The sequence below is a fragment of the Panthera pardus genome, unplaced genomic scaffold (assembly GCF_024362965.1).
Source record: "Panthera pardus isolate Hobbes unplaced genomic scaffold, ASM2436296v1 HiC_scaffold_13, whole genome shotgun sequence".
NCBI classification, from domain to species: domain Eukaryota; kingdom Metazoa; phylum Chordata; class Mammalia; order Carnivora; family Felidae; genus Panthera; species Panthera pardus.
The window spans coordinates 4,493,946-4,520,882 of NW_026526688.1; the positions used below are offsets into that span (position 1 = coordinate 4,493,946).

General features: G+C 40.7%; 1 protein-coding gene across 5 annotated transcripts in view; it reads right to left on the reverse strand.

The window, feature by feature from the left end:
* Positions 1–26,937, reverse strand: part of CSMD1 (CUB and Sushi multiple domains 1) — a 2,004,702-nt gene that overhangs the window by 1,433,966 nt on the left and 543,799 nt on the right. Inside the window, exon 1 of one of the 5 annotated variants that reach the window (XM_019428030.2) lies at positions 9,194–9,414. The exons of the other annotated variants lie outside the window; for them this stretch is intronic. Coding sequence (XP_019283575.2) covers positions 9,194–9,219 — 26 coding nt within the window. The 5' untranslated portion in view covers positions 9,220–9,414. Of the gene's footprint in view, positions 1–9,193; positions 9,415–26,937 lie in introns of those variants that run through there. 5 annotated transcript variants of the gene reach the window in all.

Genomic DNA, 26,937 nt, shown 5'->3' on the forward strand with positions numbered 1-26,937 from the left:
AATTACTTAGCCACTCTCCTCAAGGGGCTGGTTGACAGTCTTGCTGTAGCCAGCAGGCATCTTGCAGCAAGGTGCACACGGCATGGAGAGGATCAACAGCAGAGGCGCGGGGTGGGGTGGGGACAGGGAGAACAGGATGAGCTGGGGACAGGACAGAGCTCCCAGAGGTACACAGAGAGGAAAGTCTCTAAAGTCCACAACTACGTTTGCACACGCTTACATAAAGCATCTTCCCAGCTTCTTCCTCCCACATTCCCTGTCTCAGTCAATGACTTCATCCTTTACCCAGTTCCTTTACTTTGAAATGTCAACCTCCCAACATATGTAAAGCACGCGGGCACCGGGCCCAACGGAGGTTAGATGCTCATCTCTGCTCCTTCGCTCACGTGCCCCATGTCCTGCTTCCCTCTGTGACTGATCTCCACTTCCCATTGTCACCTACTCCAGCCCAGGCCTCTCCCCTTCACGCCCAGTTTCCACTGTGTCCAGAGCCAGGTCCCTGGCCCCCTCTCCTCCAACTCACACCCCCCCCCAAGCTGGTGCCTCTTACTCAATAATCTTCTGAATCCTCAGCCCCCGTAGGCTCTGTATGTACCGTGTGATGGGCATGGACAGCCATCAAAACAACTACTGAAATGCCTGTAGGTAAGAATGGCGAGTCCCAAGATTGAAGAAAAACTGTAGCCTCTGTCTGTCCATCAGAGCACCCACCTCGCAGAAAGCAGCGCCCCTGCCCACAGAATTAAAGCAAGTGTTTTATTTTTACGTTGTTTCCTTCAAGAGAAACAGAAGTATTCTACAGGTGGGGAAAGGCCTGGAGTATAGGAGGGAAAAATGCTTCTGTTTGGGAAGAATTCTCGCAGGCAGTGGGAACCAAATTGGTCCTAAGAAGCTTGGACAGAAGGTTGTTACATTTTAATTGCAGGATGTTGGGGGAAAGTCACACGGGCAAATGCGTAAGCAAAAGTACAGGTGCAATGTTGATCTTTTTTACTGTATAAGCCTGGAATAAACCGCTAGCCCGTGCAAATTAACATTTGTATGTTCAATTCATCTGTTTTAAAGACAGTTGTTAGAGCAGTTGTAGGTTGACAGCAAAAGTGAAAGGAAAGTACAGAGATTTCCCATAGACCCCCTGCCCCCCACCACACGCACAGTCTACCGCATGTCAACAACTCTCATCAAATGGTACATTTGTGACAAGTGATGAGCCTACAGGGACACTTCAGAGGGTTCACTCTTGTTGACAATCCTATGGGTATCATTAGAGTACTACAAAGCATTATCCCTGTCTTAAAAAGTCCTCTGTGTTTAGCTTAATCATCCGTTCCCTGGCCAACCCCCCTGCCCCCAACTAAGGATCATTTTACTGTTTCTCTACTTTTGCCTTTTCCAGAATGTCTTCGAGTTGGAATCACGGTATGTGACCTTTCACACTGCCCCCCCTTTTTTTTTCATTTTGTAATATTCATTTAAGATTCCTTGATGTCTTTCAATGACTGGATAGCTCACATATTTCGTTTTTGCTCATTTCTTTTCAGTACTGAATATTATTCCATTGTCTGGATATATTAGTGTGTAGTTATCCATTCACCTGTTAAAGAACACCTCGGTTGTTACTTCCACATCTTGGCAAATAAGAATAAAGCTGCTACAAACATCACCTGCACGTCTCACTGAACACATATGTTTTCAACTCCTCTGGATGAATACTATGGTAAGAGAATGTTTGATTTGCAAGAAACTGTCCAGCTGCTCTCCAAAGTGGCAGTACATTTGACATGTCCAGCAGAATAAATGAGAGTTCCCGTTGTCCACATCCCTACCAGCATCAGGTGATGTCCTGGGTTTTGATTAATATAAAAGATGTGTAGAAACTTAGTATTCGACTTGACGTATCCCAATACCGAACATTCTTCCAGTCTGGTTGTGTTACGATAAAGACCAAAAACTAAAATCACGGGGAGGGAAAGGTCAATAGAAGTATATAAAAAAATTGTAAAATGATATATTTCATTTGGATACTAAATTTAGAGCTACATTTTCTGGTGGCCAAAATCAAAAGGGGACTAGCATGAGTTCCACGGTGCTCAATTAGCCAATCGCTTCTATCTGTGGAACATGGACTGTGTTCCAGAAATTGTTTTGCACACCGGAGACAAAGTAGTCATTAAAGTATTCAGAAGCCCTACCCTCATGCAACTCATATGACAGTAGAGGGGAGAGATATCATACAAATATACTGATAACAGAAATTCCAGTTAGTCATCCAGATTCTGATAATAATAGGACTGAGCAACAGGGCGGAGACAAGGAGCAAGACAAAGGGAGACATTTTAGAGCAAACAGGACGCAGGAGGGCTCTTGTGGAGGGGTATGTGGACACAATTCTGAAAGAATTGAGTTCACCGGAAAACATGAAACATGAGTTCCTTCAGATCAACTCTTTTTTGGCTTATATACAATTCTGAGAAGAAAACCTCAAAGGATAGAAATGCCATGATCAGCAGGACATTACAGGACCCACAACGCCATGTTACTGGGGGGACATTTATCATAATTAGCTTCATAATGTCTTCATTACATAATTCAGTTTTTTATACTTTCTCCTTCCTACCCAATGTGGTTCAAAATTCTTTCCACATCAAGTCGATACCTATCAATGGGTGTATTGTTTGATATTCTCTCCTGAAACACTGTCAGCAACCGGCCCTCCCTTAAGGGAACCACAGGGTGGGACATAAGAGGCCGCAATGATGTTAAAATCATGCCCCACAGGATCAATGAGGCTCAAACTAGCACAAAATTTAAAACTTGTTTTTCAGAGAACTGTTTCCCCATAATCAGCTTTTCAGACCCCACTGGTAAAACCACTAGCTGTCTCTGCAGAAGCCTGGATTCAAGCTCAACTGACATGGTTCTAGCCCATGAGCAAGCATTCCTTACACAAGATAACAAGCCAGGACCCCACCCAGTTTGCACCTGCTCTGGGAGCGTGCCCACAGCCCCTTCCCCTTGTCCCCAAGTTTCCTCCTGACGTCAGGGGCTGAAGTGTGCCTTCTTCTGGTATGAAGTCTCCCCCCAGTGTGAACACGGGGTGTATGTCACATGCATGTTTGCTCAGTGTGCATGCCCCATACTTCCTCATCACTACTCATAAGTTCCCCCACACCTTTCATGCACATGCATGCACCCTAAGCTTAAAACTTCCCCGTTTAGTGGTTCAGGGAGTTACAGCTTGGAGAATCCTTGCCTGTGCTCTCCTTATTTGCTGCAAATAAAGACTGCTTTGTGTGACAACTCCTCCCGGTGAAATCTCCACCTGTAACTGACCCAGGAGTGAACTTCCGTGAGTTCAGTCACAATCTCATGCACTTTCCTTACTGACTTGGGAGAGCACAGGACTCCCAACGCCAGGAAGTTCTGGGCGCCTCTTGGCACATCACATGACTCTGCGTATTCAGTTCGCATCACTGAGGCAGGGGAGAGACAGGCCAGTAGGCGGAGCTCCGCCTGTGGACCTGGCTCCTTGTCCCAATCGCCATCAGTGAGGTGTTTCGTTTCAGGGTTACTGATCGCTGACACCATCTAAAGTAATCTCATTTTCAGTTTGGAACAAATTGCTTCTTACGGATGACTTATCATAGCAACTGCATTTGGGTGACTTATTTCAACAGCTTTTGACAGAAGTGGTGATACACAAAATCTACTCAGAGGCGGGAGTTGGCTCTGTATGTGTAGCCTGGAGGGCTCTGGGGTCACTTCAGGGGGTCAGATCAGTCACATCTTAGGTGTGGGCAAATAGGTCTTAAATTCCAGCAACACCCTGTTCTTACTAAGTCAGATCCTTACTCTCCCAGCTGTGGCTTTTACTTTTAGACCATCATCTCCACTATATAATGTCTGATTCTTCAGTTCTTTCCATCACACCTCATTGCTTGAAGAATATGAAATATAAGGTAATGGATAATAAAACAAATGGTTAAGGTAACTTTTTAAGGAAGCCTGAGAAATGAAAACTTCTGGAAAGGTAGACTCCATACGATATAAACTTTGTACAGTCTCTTCAGAAATACCAAGTGAAAACTGAAGGCAAAGTGATGACAAAGGTGTGCAGGACAAGCAGATAGGGAAGCATCTTAAGTGGAACAGCCTTTTTATTCTAGTTCAATAGTGAGGATTTTCCTTTTTTTTTTTTTAAGTTTATTTATTTTTGAGAGAGAGAGAGAGAAACAGAGCGTGAGAAGGGGAGGGGCAGAAAGGGAGACATAGAATCCGAAGCAGGCTCCAGGCTCGGAGCTGTCAGCACAGAGCCCAGCGCGGGGCTTGAACCCAGGAATTGTGAGATCATGACCTGAGCCAAAGACCGATGCTTAACCAACTGAGCCCCGCAGGCACCCCTATAGTGAGGATTTTCGGTTTAAAATTTCTTCTCTGGGGTTTCACTGATGGCTTCTCACAAAACTCTGAAGAATAAGATTGAGGGATAAATGTGTAAGGGCTGAGTGATCTGCAAAGATCGTGTGCTAGGACCATGAAGTGGGAAGCGAGGCAGGGGAAAGGGCAGCCAGGAGATGACCCTGAGTCCCCCTGACCCCTGTGTCCCAACCGTTCCCCCAGGGTGTAGCACACCCGGACGACAGTGTGCTCCCAGTGCCTACACTGCACGTCCTGGCTGGACCTACGTATACTTGCAACATGACTTCATCCCACTGGTAACCAGCTGTCCTGGCGTCCCAGAGACCAAGGGGCTTCCAAGGGTCAGGACTTAGTGCCTAAAATCACTATAGTCCCAGACAAAGCGGGAAAGTTGGTCCTGTTTATATACATGCGAGCCAAGAACACCAGTTAACGTCTAGCTAAATTCAAAGTCCTATGTCTTTATACCTCCTGGCATCATCGTTCGGCAGAGTGATTACACACAGACACATAAGATGGGCAACACTATTCACTTAAATTGGTCGAACGAGTGAATGGCTATGAACTGACTGCACAGTAAAAAACTCAGATAGGTGAAAAGGGTTAAGCAGTACAAACTTCCCCTGAAAAAACTAAGTAAGTCATGGGGCACCTGGGTGGCTCAGTCCATTAGGCATCTGACTTCGGCTCAGGTCATGATCTTACAGTTCGTGAGTTCCGGCCCCACGTCGGGCTCTATGCTGACAGCTCAGCAGAGCCTGGAGCCTGCTTCGGGTTCTGCGTCTCCCTCTTTCTGCCCCTCCCCTGCTCGCACTCTCTCTTTCTCTCTCTCTCAAAAACAAATAAACATTAAATATTAAACAATAAATAAATAAGTCATGGAGATGAAAATTATAGCACAGGAACCTCATCAGAACTGTAATACACTTATGGTGAGCCTCTGGTAAAGTATAGAATTGTTCAATCACTATGGTGAACGTCTGAAACTAAATTTACTCTGTCCACTCTACCGCAACTGAAAATTGTCACAATTAAAGAAAACCTTAAACTAACAACTTCCAGTGCGCATCTCGAGTCCCAAACCCTTCCCTGCACTCCACACGGGCATACCCAAGAGTCTTCTGGTTAGCCCCACTTGCTTATCTATCGCACAGGCTTCTCAGACTTGTCCCGTCCATACCAGGACAGCCAGTCTTTGTGAATGGCATCATCTTTCACCCAGACTGCAATCCCTTCCCTGGTTTCTCTTGTTCTCTTACCAGATCCAGTGTGCCACCAGTTTCTGGGTGATTCTACTCTTGCGCTCCAAACGTCCTTCCTTATCTACTCCCATCGCTGTACCTTCCTGAGGTCCTCCCCATTTCTCAGAGCCTGCCCACTGGCCTTTTGCCTTCAGCTGGGGTCAGAGGAGAACTCTTACACACCCTTGCCTTTAGGTGTGTGGTCTTGTCTTCCTTTTCTTCTCATTTATTGAACACGTTCCTCTTGGGTTTTGAAAGGTAGCTCGAATCTGACCTCAGAGGAATCCTTATGGATATGTGGCCCTGTCCCAGCCACCCCAGGGTGGATGACTCTCCTGATCCTTCACTCCCCTATGAGAATGCAAGTCCCTCGGAGGCAGGGACAATGTGTGCGGTGTCTCTGGTTCCCAATGCTGAGCACCATTGCCCAGGACAGATACACAGCAGCCACCACTGGGCTTGTTGGAAGGGGAGGAAGCAGAAGCACCAAGCTGGGGTGGGAGCTGAGCCCACAGCCTGCACAGAGAGCCTCCCAGGCCCTCCCATCTTGCCGTTTTGCCTATTTACCATCTATTCTGCCTCAAACGTGTGGTAAGTGGTTAAGAATATACTTTTTTGGAGGAAAAAAAAAAGCGAAGTCTATGGCCATTCTAAATTCACTGGAGCCACAACTAAGAAGGCAAGATTCTCTTAACCACAGAAAGAACAGAAAACTCTTTTTGATAATTTATTCTTCAAGAACCTGAATCTACATGAGCTCAAGCTAGTCAGATCACAGAAGTGTAACTTTCACCAACACATCCCTCTCCATTTTTACAGACTACATCAACTTTGTTTCCATGAGGACCAGGAAAGACAGTTTTAGAAGCAATGCCCTGCCCAACACAGTTCTGCCCAACCCTCACCCCAACCCCCGCAGGGGAAGAGTCACCATCCTGCCCTGTGCCAGCTTGTGATCGCTGGGGCCAGCATGGTGCTACCCGCACTTAAGATAGGAAGTTCAAGGCTCCATAAGAATGTTTTCTGGGGGTATGTGGGTGGCTCAGTCAGTTAAGGGGCTGGCTCTTGATTTATGTGCAGGTCATAATCTCATAGTTCGTGAGTTTGAGCCCCACGTGGGCACTGTCAGTGCAGAGCCTGCTTGGAATTCTCTCTCCCTCTCTCTCTCTCCTCCCCCCACTCAAAAATAAATAAATAAACTTAAAAACATGAAAAAAGAATGCTTTCTCAAATCCTGACACATAATGAGGGGTAACTTATATCAAAGAAGTTTTGAGTTGAACAGTGGCAAAAAAGTAAGGTGTTATTTTGGAATTAAAGGCACAATAAATGCTACGACCAACTACCTTCATTCTGTGCTGATATGTTTCAGAAGGCTCTCGTAAAATATTCTTTGGCTATTTTGCCAGAAGGGAAATTAGGAAAAGGAAACTCCACAGTAGATTTTTATATCAGTTAGCAACAAAGAGGGTCCCAAATCCAACCGACAAGCAAATTAATTCAGAATGTTGGAAGTTGGGAAATTCTGGTCATCAATTCTGAATAGGTTTTATTTTCAGGTATACCATCAGGGGCACAGAACAGAGAAACAACACAGGGTCCAGAGCCATCTCACTTTACAGCACATCTAAGAAAAGACGCAGCTAATCTCCATTTGTCTTTGCAGATGAACTGGCAACAGAGAGTGTGGCTCATTTTGTAGATTGTTAACCTCCAGCTCATCAGACTGTGTTGTCGGCCAAGAAAGTGACAGGTTGAATTGTGGTCATCTGTAAATCATCTTATTTTGTCTTTCAGGATGAAAACCATCAACACACAATTGATGTCAGGTATTAGAACACAAACAATACATTGCTAATATTCTTACAACACAACGCATTCTCCTCATTAGACTCTACAATCCTACTATTGTTTAAAATTAAAAAAAAATAACTTTCAGAGTATTAATTGCACTCTTATGGGAAGGGTGTTCTACTTAGTGCTGAAAACGGGCAAAGCATGGTACCTGTCTTTTGAAAAGTGCATGATCTGTACCTTATTAAAAACGGCTTTTAAAGCTTGGAGAGATTCATTCAGAAAATCTGCTTTAAAATGCAAAGCCAGTATGCACCAGGGAAGATGTTATTTGGGAACCAAAAGTGAAAGACAATCTATGTAATAAACACTAAAATAATAGCAAGAAGATTATATTTTCTCAAGAAAATTATATTAATCACAGAGCTGGAATACTTGCATTAAAATACTTTATCCTAACCAAATAGATAAGGGTCAAGGACAAGACAGTGACTCACTGTAAAACCCTTTTTTTTTTCCTCTTCTCTTTGCTTGCAGATAATAGCAATGCTACTAATAACTGGCAACATTTATTAGACACAGTCCTTGGAAAGTTAAAGATTCTTCATGAGTACAACAGGCAGCTTAGTAGCTCTATCACTTTGGATAGAACTAAAGGCACAGCTACCTTCTTACGCACAAGCTATACTGAGAGCTGAGGAGATATTTCAGTTATGTAGAAGTCAGTACGGCGGAAGGATCATGAAACCAAGCCACCAATCTGATGGCGGTGGTCCTGGTGGGGGAAAAAAAAGAATCTGGAGCTCCCTGCTGGCCAGCCTTTACTCTCTAAGTGGCTAGATGTGGGAAGGAGACTGGACCCATAGGTATGGGAGCGGATCTAATCAAGGGGCTCATACAGGGTCCTTTAAGATCTTCTACACAACAGATTTAATACCTTAGGAACTGTGAAAGCTGTTCCAGTGTGCACTGGGTGAATACATTCTGACTAATGGTGGTCCCAGGTATGAACGTCCAGCTAAGCCCAGACATGCATTTGAAGCCAGTTTCCACCCTACCCATTAACTGTTTACCCTGAGCAGGGCAATCGCTCTCATTTTCAGAAGATTTTTTATCAGCTTTGTAAAAATCAGGGTGATAATGCCTGATTCTCAGGGCTCGTGGGAGAATGAAACCCCATTCCAGATGTATCCAGCACAGAACAAAATGAAAAGGATGGCGGTCGTTTTTATTTGTTACTGTGACAAATCGACCCCACACCTTTAACTATGGTGATGTGTCTTTCACGGTCCGAGGTTTGAAATGTGCTTCTGAATAGATGTGGAGGAAGTTTGGAATCCGTGTTTCTCATTCTCAACCAAGTGATTTTATCTATTTGTTCATGTCGCTTACCTATCTCCTTTGAAGTGGGTCTAACTAAGACTACTTTAGCACGTGGGGAGTGCTTTGGAACCAAGAAACAGGTTTGTGGAGGGAATAGTAGTGAATGGGGGTATCTTGACAACGAGAAAATGATGGAGACGTTTCAGTCCACCCAGAGATGCATCAAGGAAGAAATAGGTAAGCAAGGAACAAAAAATAGATAATGCAATTTAGAATTCCTGCCTATTCGAATATATTAAGTATAAAGAAAGTAAAAGTATAAAGAAAGTATTAAGTATAAAGAAAGTAAAAGCTAGTGCAGCCCGCACAGTTAAGAAAATGTGGGTTACACAGCAGGTGCTAGTTAATTTATTTACCTCTTGGCTTCAGATCTGCTCCACATCGCCTGCTCTGTGATCAGAGCTGAACATGGTGAATGTTTCTCTTTGCCCAAGTGAAGTGACGTTAAGCTGGGTCAGTTAAGGTATTGGAAGGATCCTGGAGGAGGAAGGAGTTTCTCCGTGCTCCTCTCTCCAGCTGTGGACAACAGCCAGGAGCACCGACACCCCTCCGCTGGCAGCTTCTCCAAAGCCTCTGGAGTGGCTGGCGATCTCTCCATAAATAGACTTAGCGCCCTCCCAGACTGCTGTGTGGTCCGCAAGACATAGCACCTCCCCAATTTCAGCACAACACAGTCACACTGGGCCTGTCCATTTTCCAGTGAACCATGGCTGTGCTGTATAGATCTCGTCCTGGGAGCGGGGCCTCCCCCTCCACACCATTTGTTCCTTCTCTGGGTGGACGTGACTCAGCCCCAGAGGCAGTAACTTCTCCCTACACCTGCAGTCCCTATATTCCTTTACCCATGAGTACATCATGCCCCATTTTCCCAATTCCTCATCCACTGAACGTTATAGCAAACTTCCTCGTTTTCAAATGACTCTGTGGTTTCTGCCTTTTGAGTGGACTCTGGTGCTGTAGATATTAAAACTGAAATAGCTAACATTGGAAAGGAATCTGGCAGCTAAAACAATAAATCTGGGATGTAGATGAATGGTTGTAAGGTAATATAAAAATGAGGCCCAGTGAGGAATCCCTGTCTTTGTTTCCTTGTTCTTTTACATGCAAGGGGAGAGTTAGCTGAGTGTTGTTAACAGCAAATATAGTAATGAAATTAATTTAAAGAGTTATGAATAGTTATTAGAAATTTATGGGGATTTATCTGCTGGTCTGTAAACAGTCTGAAGTGAGAGTCCAGTATGCTTTCTGTTGCATAGAATTAGAACTGCATGATGAAAATATTGTATTTATATATACATATATGTATATATATGTATGATATATATATTTTATATATAAAATATTGTATATACAGACATATTATATATATACATATATATACATATACATATATATACATGTATATATATACATATACATATATATACATATACATATATATACATACACATATATACATATACATATATATACATATACATATATATACATATACATATATGTATATACATACACATATATATACATATATATGCATGTATGTATATATATGTATATATGTATATATGTATATATATATACATATATATATACATATATATATAGTCTTCCTAGTATTAAAAGTCACTTTTTTACAAGACGATTTGGGCAAGGGATAACGGGAAAAAAAACCCACCACCCCTAAAAAAGTCAAGCAGCACATGCTTTGTATTCTCAAATTTCCTTGTCTGAAATGAGAAGCAAATACAAGAAATTAAATAATTGTATTTCTTTACAAATGGAAATAATGCTCTCCCCTGCAATGTACAAAAGGATGCTTTATGTATTTTAAGATGAAATGGTTGACGGTATTTAATTTAACAACTTCAAAATTGAATCTAGAGATCTACATCCAGAATAGTGGCAGCTGGAATACAGAATATGTGCTCCAGAGCACAACAATCATAACTGGTGAGAAGTAGCAAGAAAAAAAAAGCCTCTGGAAATTGTCCTAGAAACCTACATCAAAAGAAGAAACAATAAAAAAGGAAGAAACATTTAATCTGGAAAATCTGGCTTATTTTCAGAAAATGACAAGAAGATCCTAAAATTCATGGGGATATTCAAAGAATCTACAATAACCAAAGCAATCATGAAAACAAAGAAAAAGTAGGGACTCACACGTCCATATTTTATTTTAATTTTTTTTTATTTAAAATTTTTTTAACCTTTATTGATTTTTGAGACAGAGAGAGCATGAACGGGGGAGGTTCAGAGAGAGATGGAGACACAGAATCTGAAACAGGCTCCAGGCTCTGAGCTGTCAGTACAGAGCCCGATGTGGGGCTCGAACTCACAGACTGTGAGATCATGACCTGAGCCGAAGTCGGACTCTCAACCGACTGAGCCACCCAGGCACCCCTCGTCCCTATTTTTAATACTTACTACAAAGCTATGGTAATCAAGATTATGTTATACTGGCATAATAATAGGCATATTGATTAATAAATAGAATTCAGAGCCCAGAAATAAGGTTCACAGAAACAGTCCACTGAGTTTTGAAAAGGATGCAAAAACAATGCAGTGGAAAATGAATGGGCTTTTTGACAAAAGGGCTGAGACCAATGGGTATTCACATTGAAGAGAATGAAGTGGAACCCGTTCATACATCATAAAAAAATCAGTTCATAATGAATCCTAGGCCTAAGTATAAAAAATTTCTAGGACTCTTTCAGAAAAATATAGGGGTAAATCCTTGTAACCTTGGATTAAGTTGAGGTTTCATAGATATGACATCACAAGGACAATCAACAAAGAAAAAACCATTGGACCTCATCAAAATTAAAAGCTTTGTTTTTCCAAAAACATCATCAAAAAAGTGAAGAGACAACCCACAAAACTGTAGAACATTTTTGGAAATCACTCGATATGATAAGGGACTACTATCTGTAATATATAAAGATTTCTTAGAAAAAATAAACAGGAAAATTACTCAATTAAAAATGGGCAAAAAAAAATGAGCAAAAAATAAAAAGGAAAATTACTCAATTAAAAAATGGGCAAAAATTCTGTATAGACACTGCTCCAAAGAAGATATACATCTGGCCAAGAAGCACATGAAAAAGGTGCCCAACATCATTAGCCATGGAGGAAATGCAAATCAAAGCCCACAATTACATCAGTTCAAATCCGCTAGAATAACTCTAACCAAAAACATTCTTAAGAAGAAGTACTGATAAGGATGCAGAGAAATTGGAACACTACTCTACAGCTGAGAGAAATGTAAAGTGGTATCATCATTTTGGAAAACACTCTAGAAGTTCCTGAAAACATGGCCATATTATCCACCAAATACAGTCCTAGTTATCTACTCAAGAAAAATAAAAACAAGTCGACATAAGAACTTGTACACAAATGTTTATACCATTACTCATAGTTGCAAAAAATGGAAACAACCCAAATGTCCATCAACAGATGAGTAAATGTGGTGTATGTCCATAAACCTGAACATTATTCAGAAATACAAAGAAAAGACCACATTTTGTGTGACTGCGTTTAATAGGAAATGTCCAAAAAAGGCAGATCCATAGCAACAGAAGAGAGACCAGCGTTTGCTTAGGGCTGGAGGGGTTGAGGGAAAATGGGGAATGACAGAAAATAGATACAGGATTTCTTTTTTTGAGTTGATGAAAATGTTGCAAAATTGATTGCGGTGATGGTTGCATAACTCTGGGACTATATTAAGAATTACTGAATTTCACACTTTAAATAAGTGAATTTTAGGGTATGAATTATATTTCGGTAGCTTTTATTAAAAAGAAATACAGCTCAGGGCTGGGGTACAGAGTATAGTAGAGGATATTGAAATTAAAATTCACTATAATTTCCACATCCACATTATATTGAAAGAAATATTGAAATTTGAGAATGAAAAAAAAATGGAATACAAAACACCTGCATTAATTCAGTTTGAGAATGAATAAAGAAGAGTGACCAGAAGACTGGAAAAGTTTCTTGGTTTTTCAAAGGAGGAATGAGGAGGAACTCAGAATCTTGAGATTGGTGAGTTTCACCCTCTCCCTGGAGGTCCCTTTCCTCCCTACCTCCCTTAAAAGACCCTTACTGGAGCCTCACAAGATCCCATTCAGATATCTCCTCCTCTTCCTTAACATTTCCTCAAGGATAGATCTTCCTGTGCTACTGACTATATCAGTACATATAATTATATATATTGACTATATATGGAGACAATATAGCCAATTTTGGTAAAAGGTCAATCCCTATATTTATGAATCCACATGCATTTGATCATCAGCATTCCTTGATTGAAGGAAAGTCCTCCTGGCAAAGAGAAGAGACACACAATAGAAGTGCCTCAGATAAAATCAAGGAGAGAGTTGTGATTCCCTTTCAGCATTAAGGGAAGAAACTATTTCCTAAGTCCAATTCATTTCCTCTTCCACTCTCAAAAATGTTCTAATTTAGAGGGTTAACTAATCACCTTCACTGTACCATGGTCTGCACCAACATGGATGGGAAGGAGCAGGCTAGAAGTCATACCATGGTGTTTAGGCCCTGAGAGAGTCTGAGTCAGCAACCTTTGGTTCCCTTCTGTCACACACAGCATAGAGAAGATACACAAGTTCTCACATGGCCGTGTGGAAGCACACAGGAGAGGGCTGCTTCCCGCACCATAGTGAGCGGGGACCACAAGGAAGCAGCTGCAAGATGGATGGCTCGACTCCAGCAGCCTGATGGAGTCTTTAGGTGGGTGAGCCCAATCAACAAGAGCCTACCTAGGTTGCTTAGGCATCGGGAATGTATGGAACCTATCCCATTTCTGAAAGACTAGAGCACAGATCATTCCATCTGTGGACCCTTTGATGAAAAACGCAGCAAAGACATGAGCAGGTCCCAAGGACCTAGCCTATACCTCCATTGGACATCAGCCCAAGCAGCATCAAACCAGACATGCTTCCTGCCTCTATCAGGATGTCACAATAGTACCTTTCTTTTTTTTTTTTTTTCCTTTTTTTCCTTCCCTTCTTTTTTGCCCTGTACATGAGGGGAAAGGAAAAGGAGGGTAAAGGAGAAAAACACCAAAATGTGGTGAATTTACTCGAGAGACTAAATTTGCCTGAAACGTAAGAGTTTCTGCTAGGAGAAGCTAACAGTTAATTTTCACGCTTACACCTGATAATACACCCCAGACCACCCTCGGTACATGTCATCAGAGGGAATAGGAGGTTCGAAGGAGGGTGAGGCCATAAATTGAAAAGAGATGAGTTTATTTTGAGGTTTAGGAAGTGTCTTATTCATCTTTTGTTTCCGGTGCCCAGGTCCTAGGATATACTTACTAGTGCCTAGACCCCAGGGTATACTGGTGAACGTGGGAGTCCATATGCTTCCCGAATTTGCACTCTAAAGGAGTAGGGATACTCAATAAAGATTAAGGACATATGAACAAATTTTCTTGGACAACATTCCATTTTACTGTGCTAAACATATGCCCTGTATGTTCCATGTTTATACTACTGGGCCATGCAATATTATGGTAAAGCAGGAAAATAATGTGAGGTGCTAATTAGGATAGATTTGTCTTCCTCCCAAGAGGCTGCCAACAGTAGGGGGGTGTAGGAACACACCCTAGTCTCAAAATGGGAAGGAAATGCTGCAGTGTCTGTTCGTTAGATCATTGCCCAAGACAGAAGGCAGATAGATAGGATTATAAACTTAATCGAAGTCCCATCAGAGTGAGATTTTCAAGTGCCAAGTACCGGGAGAGACAGAATTTTTTTTTTTTTTTTTGTTACCATTCAAATGTACAAGAGGAGAAATGGAAAGAAAGAATGTTGGTGTTTGGGGGAACTGTAGTTTGTAGAAGATCAGCTATTAGTCGTTATAGGCATTTGACTTCCCAATACACCCACATTCCTGTAGTATCTCAGGCTGACCAGACATGATGCTAGTCACCGATGAGCTATCCAAAACCTTCTGCATTATTGCAAAAAGAAACCCATGGGCAGGGGAAAGGACAAATGGCCAAAGAGGCATACCTGAAGCAGGGTGTGGGGGTGGAGAAAGAGAGGTGAGAATAGCAATGTATAAAGGTGTTTAGAATGAGAAATCATTACTCTCATTACCATTCAATGATACCATAAGTCGGATAACTATGGAGAAATGACCCACACTCTTGACTCAATGGGAGTAGAGGTTTATATAGACTAGTCTTTTGAGGGAAGCAATCCCACTCTCTGTGGTCTTAAAAACATTTTAAGATGGGTCACTGTCTTAAAATTGGCTTCATAAGAGTGAGACATGGGTCTCTCCTGTGTATTCTTTCCAGATAATCTTGGGCCACTTAAGAAATAGGCCATGACAGGGAAGAAGATGCAAGAGACAAAAGAACTAGGAAGGAGGAGGAGGAGGAGGGAGAGGAAGGGGAAGGAATAGAAGAGGGAAGGGCATTTGACAGAGGCCCTTGAGGAAGTACAGCCACGGAGATGTATTTAGGTTAGGGGAAAAAAAACAACAAAGACACACAACTGAGATTGACTTCAAAGACATATCATGATAAGAAATCCGGCCAAAATATCAGGAAAAAATGATGATATTTATGGTTTTTTTTTTTGTTTTTTTTTTTTGGCAGGTGATGAAAAGCTCCATTTGGAACATGAACCAAGAAGTTTGGACAAACAAATGCCAACTGGTATCACAATGTGTTGAGTTATTTAAGAGCTACCAATCACAGTTCTTTTTTTTTTCTTGTGTTTCTTTGACTTAAAGTTTTTTAAATATTGCAGGACACACAGAACTGACATATGATAGATTCTTCATTTCCAGTAATTTGTGGAGAATATTTTTATTTCCATGCTCCCCAACTCCCACAAATGCCATCTTGACAAATGGATAAGTGGAAGACAATTATTCATTTCCATTTTATCTATTTTAGCAAACTCTGTGTTCCTGAAAAGAGAAGGCCAAGATGTTAAGAATCCTTGCTTTATGTTGGGGGAAGAAAAAATAATTAAAATAAAATCATTTTGAAAATGGTAACCAAGAGAGGCTAGGGCAAAGAGTTTGTGGAAACAGTGATGGCATAGGATGTAAGCATTTATCTGACTATTCATGTACCACTTTGATCTGTTAAAATATTTTATAAAATTTAAGCTAGATCAATTATCAACACAAATACTGAACACTCAAGTGAGGTATTATAGAAAAATTAAAGGATAGGCATATACAAATAATGGTATTTATTATAATATTTATATATGGAAAGAGGAAATTGTATTAAAGTGTGCACTATGATTACCATTAAAGCTTTAAAAACAGAATGAAAATAAGTACATCAAACAGATAATATTGTAGATCTAATGGACACAGCTGAATTTTTTACTATGTAAGGAAAACGTAAATGTTAACTATCAATGAATCCAAAGACTGGCGAAGTTCATCGTACTGTTCTTTCCGTTTGTCTATAATTTTGAACGTATTCAAAATTTAGAAAAAAAAGTTTTGGGGGAGAATCTATTCATTCACATTCTTTAAACAAAAAATTCCAAATATTCTAAAATATACCTGGTTTATTTTCTATAATGGAATATTTAAAAAGAAAATTTAAAGTACCATGAAGTTGTTCATGTTACGTGATCGTATGAATTGGTTTGCAGTGTTTATATGAAATGTATAGATTTGACTATGAAAAAGTAATTTTAAACACTTCAATATGTACTACTGTATGACTTATATGCATGAAATAAGCATAATTATGTTTATGCTAATGGCCAAGCCTGGCTTCACTTTCCATTCAGCTTTAGACAGGCTAATTTCGGACTAGAGGCCCTGACCTCCCTCTTCTCAGAGCGTTTATCTTAGAAAATTTGCAATAGTAAATTCTTTTTCTGCCCCTTTGACATGTAAATCTTTTTAAGGGTCTCCTCTCAGTTTTTCAGCTGAGGAACCTCTTTCTCAAGGACCTTGGAGCCATTCCTTAGAAATGCAACCATCAAGAAAGATAGGCCCTCTGTGGGAAGGCAAAATCCTAATCTCCAAGGGCACCAATTAGCAAGCACAGGGAAAAGCTGGGCAAATGCAAGAAGGAGGCAATGTGCTAGGCACTCCCATTGACTGGCCTCCCCACAACACTCTCCAGCACTTTCCTGGGCTTCCTCAGGGCTTAAAGCCTCGCTGCCTTTTGCTCAGCAAAGGAGAGCTCAATGTCGCTTTCCTTTGCTGTAGTTGGCAATGAACTCTTCTTTTCCCGTTTAACTTGGTTTGATAGAATTATTGCTTTGACACCAGAGTGGATCTCATAAAACAAATGAGAGAATCATGTAAAGTTATATTTTTTTCTGCCAACTTTTCCAAAAGGAATTCAAGAAAATGCATTTCTGGAAATATCCATGTTGTGAATATTGTGAATATTTCCAAAGTATCATGCAAACCTAAAACTCCAGGGTAAAACAAATAGCCTGTTACCACATTATATTTTTGTTAATATTTAATCTTATCAAAATGTGTGAAACAGAAACATTCACCAACTTAAAATCAGCTGAAACTTTATTTCCCAATTTCAATATTCTTTCTTTTTAAAGGGCTGTTAAACAATTGATTTCATTTTGGTAGGTGTGCAGTTTCCTACATCCATTAAAGGATAGCATTTTATGCTATTATTAGCATAAATATACATCACTAAAATGTTAGGCGTAATATCTTTACAAGTGCATATAAGAAGGGAATAACACTGGCAATCAAACATATCAATCATTAAAGATCATAAATCTGATCATAAATATTAGTTCTTAAATATGAATGATGGAATAGTATTTTCTAGTATGTTAGTATTACGAATTGCCTTTCCAATATGATGCTTTGATATGCATTCAACACATTCAAAATGTTTACATAGAATATGAAAAATAAATACACCCCAAAATTATACTGTATTTAGCACCATATATAAAATTATATTATGTGTTAAAATAGCATATGTTAAATTATAGTAATGAAAACCCCATCAAGCAAAGGAAATCTAAGTAAGTATGCAGGAAAGGAGCCATTGAAAATTTAAATCTAAAGAACACCTTTTGAACAGGTAGAGGTATTATTTCAAGATGACTTCCACAAGGATATCTTCCATGGTTATTTTTTAAATGACAATGAAATTTTACAATGTGTTTTTACAACACTGAACGAGAATTTCATGTGAAAATCTCTGCTTTCCGTCAGCTGTTAGGAAATGTTCAGCTGTGAGTGCTTTCTAAACATCCCTCGACTGGCCTCAGAAAAGGCAACAAAAAGTCTGTCTCTTGGCAGAAAACTAAAAAGAAAAGTGATTAGCTTTGATTTCTTTTCACATCTCTACTTATTCTTGCCCCAGATTCTTCACAGGAAAAAAAAAATTAACAAATCAATCTGTAAACAATGTTGAAAGTCCTTAACAATTTCTTCGTGTCTGCACAAAGCTCCTGGGGACTAGTTCCAGCTAATAATCTACTTCAATTCATATTCAATTAAATCAATTCATGGCAAGGAAATAAGGAGTCACTGTGCAGATTATTTAATTGACCCATTACTGAAAGTGTAGTTCGTGCACCTGGATGGGTTCAGATGTCCTGATTCCCGCTCATTCCTTCCCTCTTTGTTTCCCTTAGACTTCCTAGCAGTCATGCTTCTAAACTATTCATCAGATGAAGCTGTTTGTGTGCATGTAAATCACCCAGTGAGATCGACCAACAGGGACAGAGATTCCGACTGAAAAGCAGACAACTTCTTTCTCTACTGTGCTTACCAAACCTGATGAGAAACTGTAATTTTAGGGGGGGGAGATCCCTCTCTCTTTCTCCTTCAACATCCAGGTAATTATGACAATTTTTCCCCCCATCTGTGGTAACCACACCAGGTACAAAGCAAAACGTGGTAGGTTTGGGCAAAATAGTATTTTGTAAATCTCAAGCCCCGGAGTAAAAATAATAAAAACATAGATCTTAGGAGACATTTTATACATTTTTGTTTTTATGTTCAGTTTTGTTTAAGTGCTTTGGGAAAGAACCCGAGAGGGAGGAAGTGTAGAAATCAAGGAAAAGTAACGCTGAAAAGCAGAAGGATGTAGTTGATTGAACACATTTTCTCATGTTTGTTTATTTTTTGTGTGAGAAACAGAGCACGAGTGGGGGAGGGGCAGAGAGAGAGGGAGACACAGAATCCAAAGCAGGCTCCAGGCTCCGAGCTGTCAGCACAGGGCCCGACGCGGGGCTCGAACCCATGAACCATGATATCATGACCTGAGCCGAAGTCGGATGCTTAACTGACTGAGCCACCCAGGCACCCCTGAACACTGGTTTTATAGTCAGTACAGTAGAGAATCTGTTCCTGGATTAACAAATTAGTACTGAGATTTGGCAAGGCTGGATTGTGACGTCTTCAACTACAGGTTCCTGCAGTAACAATTCCTTGCTGTGGGTGGGTTACTACAACAGCCCTGCCTCTTCTCCTTGTTCCCCTTCCCAACTCCTTAGTTCCATGATCTCCAGTTCTCTCCTGGGAAACTTATAACATCCAAATGTTCAAATGCAGCCCGGCTGTTTGAAACCCCTACCACTCTCTATCGTCTGCACTACCCTTCCTACACAGGGGTGCCTCCCAGGCTACCTTAAGCAAGGAAGCAGTGCAGGGGTCTCAGGTGTGCCCAGTGGGGGGGTGGTGGTGGGAGGGAGAGGTAGCAGACTCTGCTTGGGAAACCCCCAGCTTGCAGGTGGAGAACCTGAGAAAGTATCCCATTTGATATTCATGGGGTTACAGTTCTTTTTTAAAGCAATTACCAAGTTCGAAAAACAATTATTTACAAAACATTATAGAGGGGTGCTTGGGTGGCTCAGTCAGTTAAGCATCTGACTCTTGGTTTCAGCTTAGGTCAAGATCTCAGGGTCAGTGAGTTCAAGCCCCACAGGGAATCTGCTTGGGAGGCTCTGTTTTCTTCTCTCTGCCCCTACACTGCTCACTATCTCTGTCTCTCAAAATAAATAAACAAACATTTAAAAATAAAAAATAAAAATAAAGGAGAGAATATATAAAGTGTTTAGTGTGGCAGGAAAGATTTACTTTGTTAAGGCTCGGGCCAAAATTTCAAACTTTCTGGTTTAAGCTCTTGGAATACTGAAAGACTTCTATCCTCTGAACATGTACTATTCCTTTCTTTTAATGTTTATTTACTTATATTGAGAGAGAGAAAGGGAGAGAGGGTGCAGGGGAGGGGCAGAGAGAGAGGGACAGAGGATCCTAAGCAGGCTCCGTGCTGTTAGCACCAAGCCTAACATGAGGCTCAATTCCATGAACAGATCATGACCTGAGCCTAAATCAAGAGTCAGACGCTTAACCGACTGAGCCATCCAGGAGCCCTTGAATGTGGACTTTTCTTTCTCTTGTGTGAATGAATTTACACAGTATCTCCCAGCTAACTCCTACTTCATCTATTCACTCATGCAGCCACAAGTGACTTTTCAAGATACAACGTGAAAAACAAAACAAAACTGCCTATACCCACCTCAAGCTGAGTGCATGCTTCTTCCCTTACCTCTTAGTGTGTGTGTATGTGTGTGTTTATAAATATTGTGCTTAATGTAGCTTAGAAGACACTGCTAGGATGAGTCTTGCTCAGTGCTTCCTGCTATGTCTTAATCACCTTAGCATGCCCTGTGTTTTTCGCATAATGGATAATCAATAATTATTGAATTGAATTTAGCCGAAAGGGTAATTAAATTATCAGTTGGGCTGATTATAAATTACAACAGCATGAGGGACTTTCCAGCATGCTAGCTGATAGGAAGGGAATGACACCAATAATCAGGTGAACACCCAGGATCCTCATGGAGTCAGGCTTAAAGGGCCTGACACAAAAAGGGCAGGACTCTCTAAGCAGAGTCTGAGAGAGAAGAAACATCAGTGACAGTACCAGGCTCCTTAGGGGACATTCTAGTAGTAAAAGCATGACTGTATATTACAGGGAAGAAAAAGAAGAGCGGTTTGAGTAGATTGGTGAGGACCCTGGAACTCTCTGGATGAGTTTAGACTACTGCCCTAAGTAGGAAGCAGAGAACAGACCATGCTTACCTAGAGGCAAGCACAGAAGGAGGACAGGGACTTGAACAATAGCCTTCTGTAAGTGGAAGAATTTGGAGAGCCAAAGCTCCTGAGTGGACTGGGTATGGAGGGTGAGCCAAACCCTTGTGAGGACTGCCAGTCTGTGGGATTAAAAAGGAGTGTAGAAAATGGATGAAATACATAAATGTAAGAGAGGAAGCAATCAAAATCCTACAGGAGAAAACAGGCAACAATCTGTGACATCGACTGCAACAACTTCTTACTAGACACATCTCCAGAGGCAAGGGAAATGAAAACCAAAATGAACTACTTAGACCTTATCAAGATAAAAAGCTTCTGCACAGTGACATAAACAATCGACAAAACTCAAAGTCATCCAACAGAATGAAAGAAGATATTTGCAAATGACATATCAGATAAAGGGTTAGTATCCACAATCTATAAAGAACTTATCAAACTCAACACCCAAAAAACATAATCCAGTGAAGAAATGTGCAAAAGACATGAACAGACATTCTTCCAAAGAAGAACATCCAGATGTCTAACAGACACATGAAAAGATGCTCATCATCATTCCTCATCAGCAAAATACAAATGAAGACCACAATGAGATACCTTCACACCTGTCAGAATGGCTAAAGTTAACAACTCAGACAATAACAGATGTTGGCAAGGATGGGGAGAAATGGGAACCCTGTTGCACCGTTGGCAGGAATGCAAACTGGTGTAGCTGTCGAAAACGGTATGGAGATTCCTGAAAAGATTAAAAATATTAATATTGTGTACAATATGACCCATCAATTGCACCACTGGGTATTTATCCAAAGGATTAAAAAATGCTGATTTGAAGGGTCACGTACCCCCCAATGTTTATAGAAGCACTAACAACAATAGCCAAATTATGGGAAAAGCCCAAATGTCCAGTGACTGACAAAAGGATAAAGAAGACGTGGTGTATACATACAATGTAATATTACTCAGCCATCAAAAATAATGAAATCTTTCCATTTGTAATGATGTGGAATGAGCTAGAATGTAAGCAAAATAAGTCAGTCAGAGGAAGATAAATATAATGATTTCACTCATATGTAGAATTTAAGAAAAAAAAAGATGAACATAGGGGAAAGGAAGGAAAAATAAGATAAAAACCAAGAGAGAGGCAAACCATAGGAGACTCTTAAATACAGAGAACAAACTGAGGGCTGCTGGAGGGGAGGCAGGCAGGGGATGGGCTAAATGGGTGATGGGCATTAAGGAGGGCAGTTGTTGAGATGAGCACTGGGTGTTATGTATAATTGATGAATCACTAAATTCTACTCCTGAAACCAATACTACACTGTATGTTAACTAACTTGGATTTAAATAAAATTACAATTAAAAATATAAAGATATACAATGCATGCTGTGACCATGTAAAAAATACATTAAAAAAAAGGAGTGTAAATGATTTGCTTGGAGCTAAAAGATACGATTATAATAGAGAAAGCAAAATGACTGGTTTCAGGATCCTGCCATATTATCAGGTTAGGAATATGATCTGGGGCTGAACACTGTGGGATTGACCGTATTAAGAGAACAATTTCAGATGGAGACAGGGAAACAGATCTTACCTAGAACCTAGATCTTACCTCCTCTACAGACTGGACTTTGTCTCGCTGCAGCCCAGGCCTCCATGGGCTTGTGTGGAGTCCCTGACGTCTCCTCCGACTCGATGCCCCGCTATCTCAAGACCGGTTCATTTGGGAGCAACCATTTTACCACTTCCTCTGCTGCCAACATGAGGTAAATGGCTTCCTTACAACCTGCTTTCCCCTCTTCTTCCACAGACCACAGGAGATGCACAAAAAAGCAGTCAGAACCACCCTTGTGAGTACCTGAATCATGCTGCCCTCTGCCTCTTCTAATGGAGCAAAACCAAAGCCCTTCTCAGGACTCACAATGCGGACATGCCCTGGCCCTTGGTGTTCTTGACCTCGCCTTCTTCCTTTCTCCTGGTCCTCCCCCTTCTCCACCTCTGGCCTCTGAGAGTTTCAACCCTGCCAGGTACACTGCTTCTCAGGGCTATTCCTCTCTCCAAGGCCCTCTTCCTCCAGGCAGCCAAAAGTTACCCCCTCATCTCCTTCAACCTTTACTCCAAACTCACTTCTCCATTGTGGCATTACACGGCTACCATATTTTCAGTTAACCCTCCCATGGCCTTTTCTCTCTCTTCCCTCTTTTATTTTTCTCTGTAAAATTATTACCTGAAATTAATTCCCTCACAAGATTCGAAGTGCTGTGTCCAGGACTCTTACGGCTCATAGCAGGCACTCAATAAGTACAAAAATAATGAATTAATGATTTAATGAATGAATGGGTGAACAGAATTACTAAGCCCTATGAAAGGAATTCAAGACCATTTAGACATTATATTCCAAAGCACTGAGAGTCTATGTAGAACCAGATATTAATATAAAATCTAACATTGATCTACAGATAACAGCTCATCAACTACTTTTTCTTATGATAACCATCTTCATAATGAGATTATTGAACTCTGCTCCTGAGCTTTGGGAATTTGTGAAGAACAACAGGAAATACAAGAATAAGGGCAAAAATAACAAGAAGTAAAATAAACTGAGGAAAACAATGAATAACTCTGAAATGGACCCAGACGCTCAGACAGCACTCTGTGACTAAGGACACTCTCCCGCTTGATCTCCACCTAGTTTTCCTTTGGGCTAAGTCCTTTCCCTTCTTTTCTTTTCTCTTTTCTTTTCTTTTGTCTTCTTTTTTTCTTCCTTTCTTTCATTCTTTCTGGTGAGCAATTCTAAACTCTACAAATAATACATACCTTACAGCCATGCAAATGATTCCATTCCACAACCATGTAAAAGGATGTTTTTCATGATATCCCTCCCTAAGTTACAATAAACCAGTTTTGTATCTACTTGTAATTTAGTTCAGCATTACATCCTGCTTATATACGTGGGTTCTCTGAATTGTCTTTGAACAATTTGTCACATCTTATTAATTTCCTCCTGAATTATATTAACATAATCATTTTACATTTATATGAAATGCATAATTACATTATTTTTAAAATTAGCTTCACAGAACTGAGACCTTATCCCATGCCAGTCCCTATCTAATTTAATCCTAACTCTAATGCTATGGAGATACAGACGCTTAGAGTCTTATGTTCCCAGAGCTCACAAAAAGGGCATCCTATTTAAATAAAAAACAAGAATACATTTTATAAAAAGTCAAACTTATTAGCAAAAGCCAGAGGAGGAAAGAGTGATCACTAAAATGGATCATGTTCCTAAAAAACATTTACAGCAGACTTCAATTTCCTCATTTGGGAAGGTTTCTTGACAGGCTGATAATCAGAGTATTGCGCATAGCGTGACAGCAAGCCCTTTGACCCAACAAAGAGAACAGGCCGAGTGTGCAGAAATCGAGAGGGTAATAGATGTTTCCACTGATTAGAAATACAGGCCACTTGACAGGGGTTTGAAAAAGGATGTAAAAACCCTAAATAAGAGGTCTTCTAAATAATCACTGCCATTTCCCTGAACCCCGAGAATCAAAGTTTCTTTCAAGTTTTTCAAAAGAATTAATTGGAAATCCTGATTTAACATTTAGATGGAAAATCTGTTCTATAGAGTTAGAAGACACAGATTTTGAAGAATGCTCTTCCCCCCTCAGAGTTGGTGAATTTTGATACTCATCACCCTTGATTAAAATTCATTTATACTGTTTTTTTTTCCACTTGTACTTAGAAAATCTCAAAATTATTTAAAAATAGAATGAAACATTTCGTCTCTAATTACTCTTTTGTGTAGCCTAAAATATTGTCTTCTCTAATTTAAAAGAAATCAAGTTCTAGTTTTTATTTGCAATCCACTTATAAAGAAGGAAAACATGGAATGCAGTTGAGAGAGGGAAGATAGCAGAGTACAAGGCTGCCCCACTCACCTGGTTCCATGACCACACTTACCTACCAACATAGAAAATGAACCAAAGCCTGGCAGAACAGGCTTCTCAAAGTTAAACAGAGACAGGAGGCCACATGAAAAACTGTAGGAGGGGTGGAGACACAGTCAGGAAGCAAACTCCTGGCCAGACTAATCATAAACAGGAAGGACACCCTGAGCAAGGAGAAGGGAGGGTACAGACCTCACTGCAGGCACCCAGACAGGGGACTTGCAGGGGAACACGAATCTCCAGAACATTTGGTTTTTGAAAACCAGTAGGGCTTAATTTCACATGTCTTTATGATCACTGGGGCTTATCTTCTGGATACTTAGCCCCTGAGTGGGCTTAGCAATGAGAGTCAGACGGTGATAGAAAATAGTCGCCTTCAAGACTCCCCTTAACAAACAACCCCACCCATGTACAGCATAGGAGCAGTAGTTAGAAAAACACCTGGGATACATGGGAAGGAGACAGAATTACTAACCTCAGAATGTGCCCTGAGGGGCAGGGATTTTTAGAGACCTCTCTAAGAACAAGAGCTGGTAGGCACCAATTCTTCTGGGCCACTGCAGCCCCAAAAGATGAACTGTGGGCACACGCACATCTTCTCTTACTACTGGCCCTTCCCACCAGCAAAACCTCTCAAGGGGACAATGCAGGAAGAGCACCCACAGTTCAGTGTCACCACACAAACAGGCTGAGGGTAGGCACCTGGTCTGAGCCATCTTGTAAGCCCAAAGGAGCGGCAAACTGGCCCTTTTTTTTGATGATTTAAGCGTTTTTTCTTTAATTTAAATTCTAGTTAGTTAACATACAGTGTAATATTAGTTTCAGGCATACAACGCAGTGATTCAGTGCTTCCATATATCACCCAGTGCTCATCATAACAAGTACACACCTTAATCCCCATCACCTAGTCAACCCATCCCTGCAGCCACCTCCTCTCTGATGAGACTGCCTTCCTAACAAGACAGTGACCAAACCCTGACCACAACAGCTAAAGTGGGCCATTGAAGCTGAATGGACTGAGGGCAAACGCTTTCAACCGCCATGGTAGGGCACACACAACACTCACAGGAGACACCTCTGAAATACCTGATTCTGGTGAACAGGAGACATTGCACTGTGGGGCACTACAGGACTTCTTCATAAGGCCACCACTTTCAAGATCAGGAGACATAGCTGACTGTCTTAATAACATAGGAACAAACACAGAAAGTTAGACAATTTGAGGAGACAGAGGGATATGTCCCAAATGAAATACCAGGACAAAGGAGCTCAATGAAATGGAGATAAGCCTTGTGGGTGAGAGAGAATTCAATGTAATGGTCATAATGATACCCACTGGACTTGAGAAAGTAGTAGAGCACCTCAGTGAGACCTTCGACAAAGAGATAGAAAATATAAAATAAAACAAACAGAGATGAAGAATTAAATAATTTAAATAAAAATATGCCAGTGGGAATCAATAGGTGATTAGAGGAAGCAGGAGAAGGGATCAGTGAGATGGAAGACAGAGTAATGGAAAACAACCAAGCTGAATAGCACAAAGAAAACATAATTATAAAAGTGAGACTACATTCAGAAGAGTCAGTGTTACCATTAAGCATAAGAATGTTCACATTATAGAGATCCTACAAGGAGGAGAGAGAGAAAAGGAGGCAGAAAATTTATTCGAAGAATAGCCGAAAATTTCCCTAATGTGGGGAAGGAAACAGCAATCCAGATCTAAAAGGCATAGAGAACCCCTCAACAAAATCAACCAAAGGAGGTCCACACCAAGATACACAACAATTAAAATGGCAAAAAGTAGTGATAAGGAGGGAATTTTAAAAAGCAGCAATTTAAGAGCAGGAAAAAAAAATCCCAGTTACATACTAGGGAAACATCTAAGGCTCTCAGTTGATTTTTTAGCAGAAATTCCACAAGCCAGAAGGGAGTGGCATGACAGATTCAAAGTGATGAAAGGGGAAAAATAAGTTGCAATCAAGAATTCTCTATCTAGAAAGGCTATCATCAGAATAGAAGGAGAAATGGTGTTTCCCAGACAAACCAAAGT